Raw genomic sequence first — 806 nt, 5'->3', positions numbered from 1 at the left:
GTTGTTGTGACCAAAGTGCAGGACCTGGTCTTTGCGTGTCTCAGCCTGCGGTGTCCTCACAGGTGGCAGTCCATGTGCCCTCTGCGCCAGTTCAAGAAACTGCCTGAGGAGGTGGTGAAGAAAATCGAGAAGAAGAATTTTCCGTTCGAGCGGCTCTACGACTTGAACCATAATGAGATAGGTACGGAGACGCAGGCCATCGCGGCAGGGAGAGGTGTCTGCTCCTTTCTCTCCTCTACTGGGGAGGGGGCTCGTTCCTGTCTGATTTAAGGGGCAAAACTGGTGAGGGTCTTGGCACAGCCCGAGGAGGGCAGAGGCTTTGCCCTGGCACCTTCTGGCTGCTTGGATCGCCGATACCGAACACTGTTGAGTTTGGGAGCTGCTGGTCGCCCTGTTGTCCCTCTGTCCTGATGGCAGGGCTCTTCTCTCGCAGGGGAACTGATCCGAATGCCCAAAATGGGCAAAACAATCCACAAATATGTTCATCTGTTTCCAAAACTGGAGCTCTCGGTCCACTTGCAGCCTATTACCCGCTCCACCCTGAAAGTAGAGCTCACCATCGCTCCTGACTTTCAGTGGGACGAAAAGGTGAGCTGTGCGGGTAAATATCACCGCGATAAATACCGTGCTGGGGGAATGGGGAGTTTCTGGGGCAGGATTGCTGGGGGAGGGCTGCTGTTGAGCTCCTGGAGCTGTAGAGGGGATCTGGACTCCCAATACAAAGGTAACAGCTGCCCTCACTCAGGTCCACGGTTCATCTGAAGCTTTCTGGATCCTGGTGGAGGACGTGGACAGCGAAGTGATCC

General features: G+C 55.3%; 1 protein-coding gene across 1 annotated transcript in view; it reads left to right on the top strand.

Annotated features, from left to right (window-relative positions):
- Positions 1-62: 62 nt before the first annotated feature.
- The window catches only part of SNRNP200 (small nuclear ribonucleoprotein 200kDa (U5)), a gene marked incomplete at its 5' end in the record, with an annotated part of 6,676 nt that continues 5,932 nt past the window's right edge, over positions 63-806 (top strand). Inside the window, 3 exon segments of the mRNA XM_010073733.1 lie at positions 63-181; positions 434-588; positions 746-806. The exon segment at positions 746-806 is cut by the window's right edge and continues 23 nt beyond it. Of these exon segments, the coding sequence (XP_010072035.1) occupies positions 63-181; positions 434-588; positions 746-806 (335 nt within the window).

The sequence above is a fragment of the Pterocles gutturalis genome, unplaced genomic scaffold (assembly GCF_000699245.1).
Source record: "Pterocles gutturalis isolate BGI_N339 unplaced genomic scaffold, ASM69924v1 scaffold27301, whole genome shotgun sequence".
In the NCBI taxonomy this organism is placed as follows: domain Eukaryota; kingdom Metazoa; phylum Chordata; class Aves; order Pterocliformes; family Pteroclidae; genus Pterocles; species Pterocles gutturalis.
Note: the sequence above shows the minus strand (reverse complement) of the source record. Positions and strands in the feature narration are given on the sequence as shown.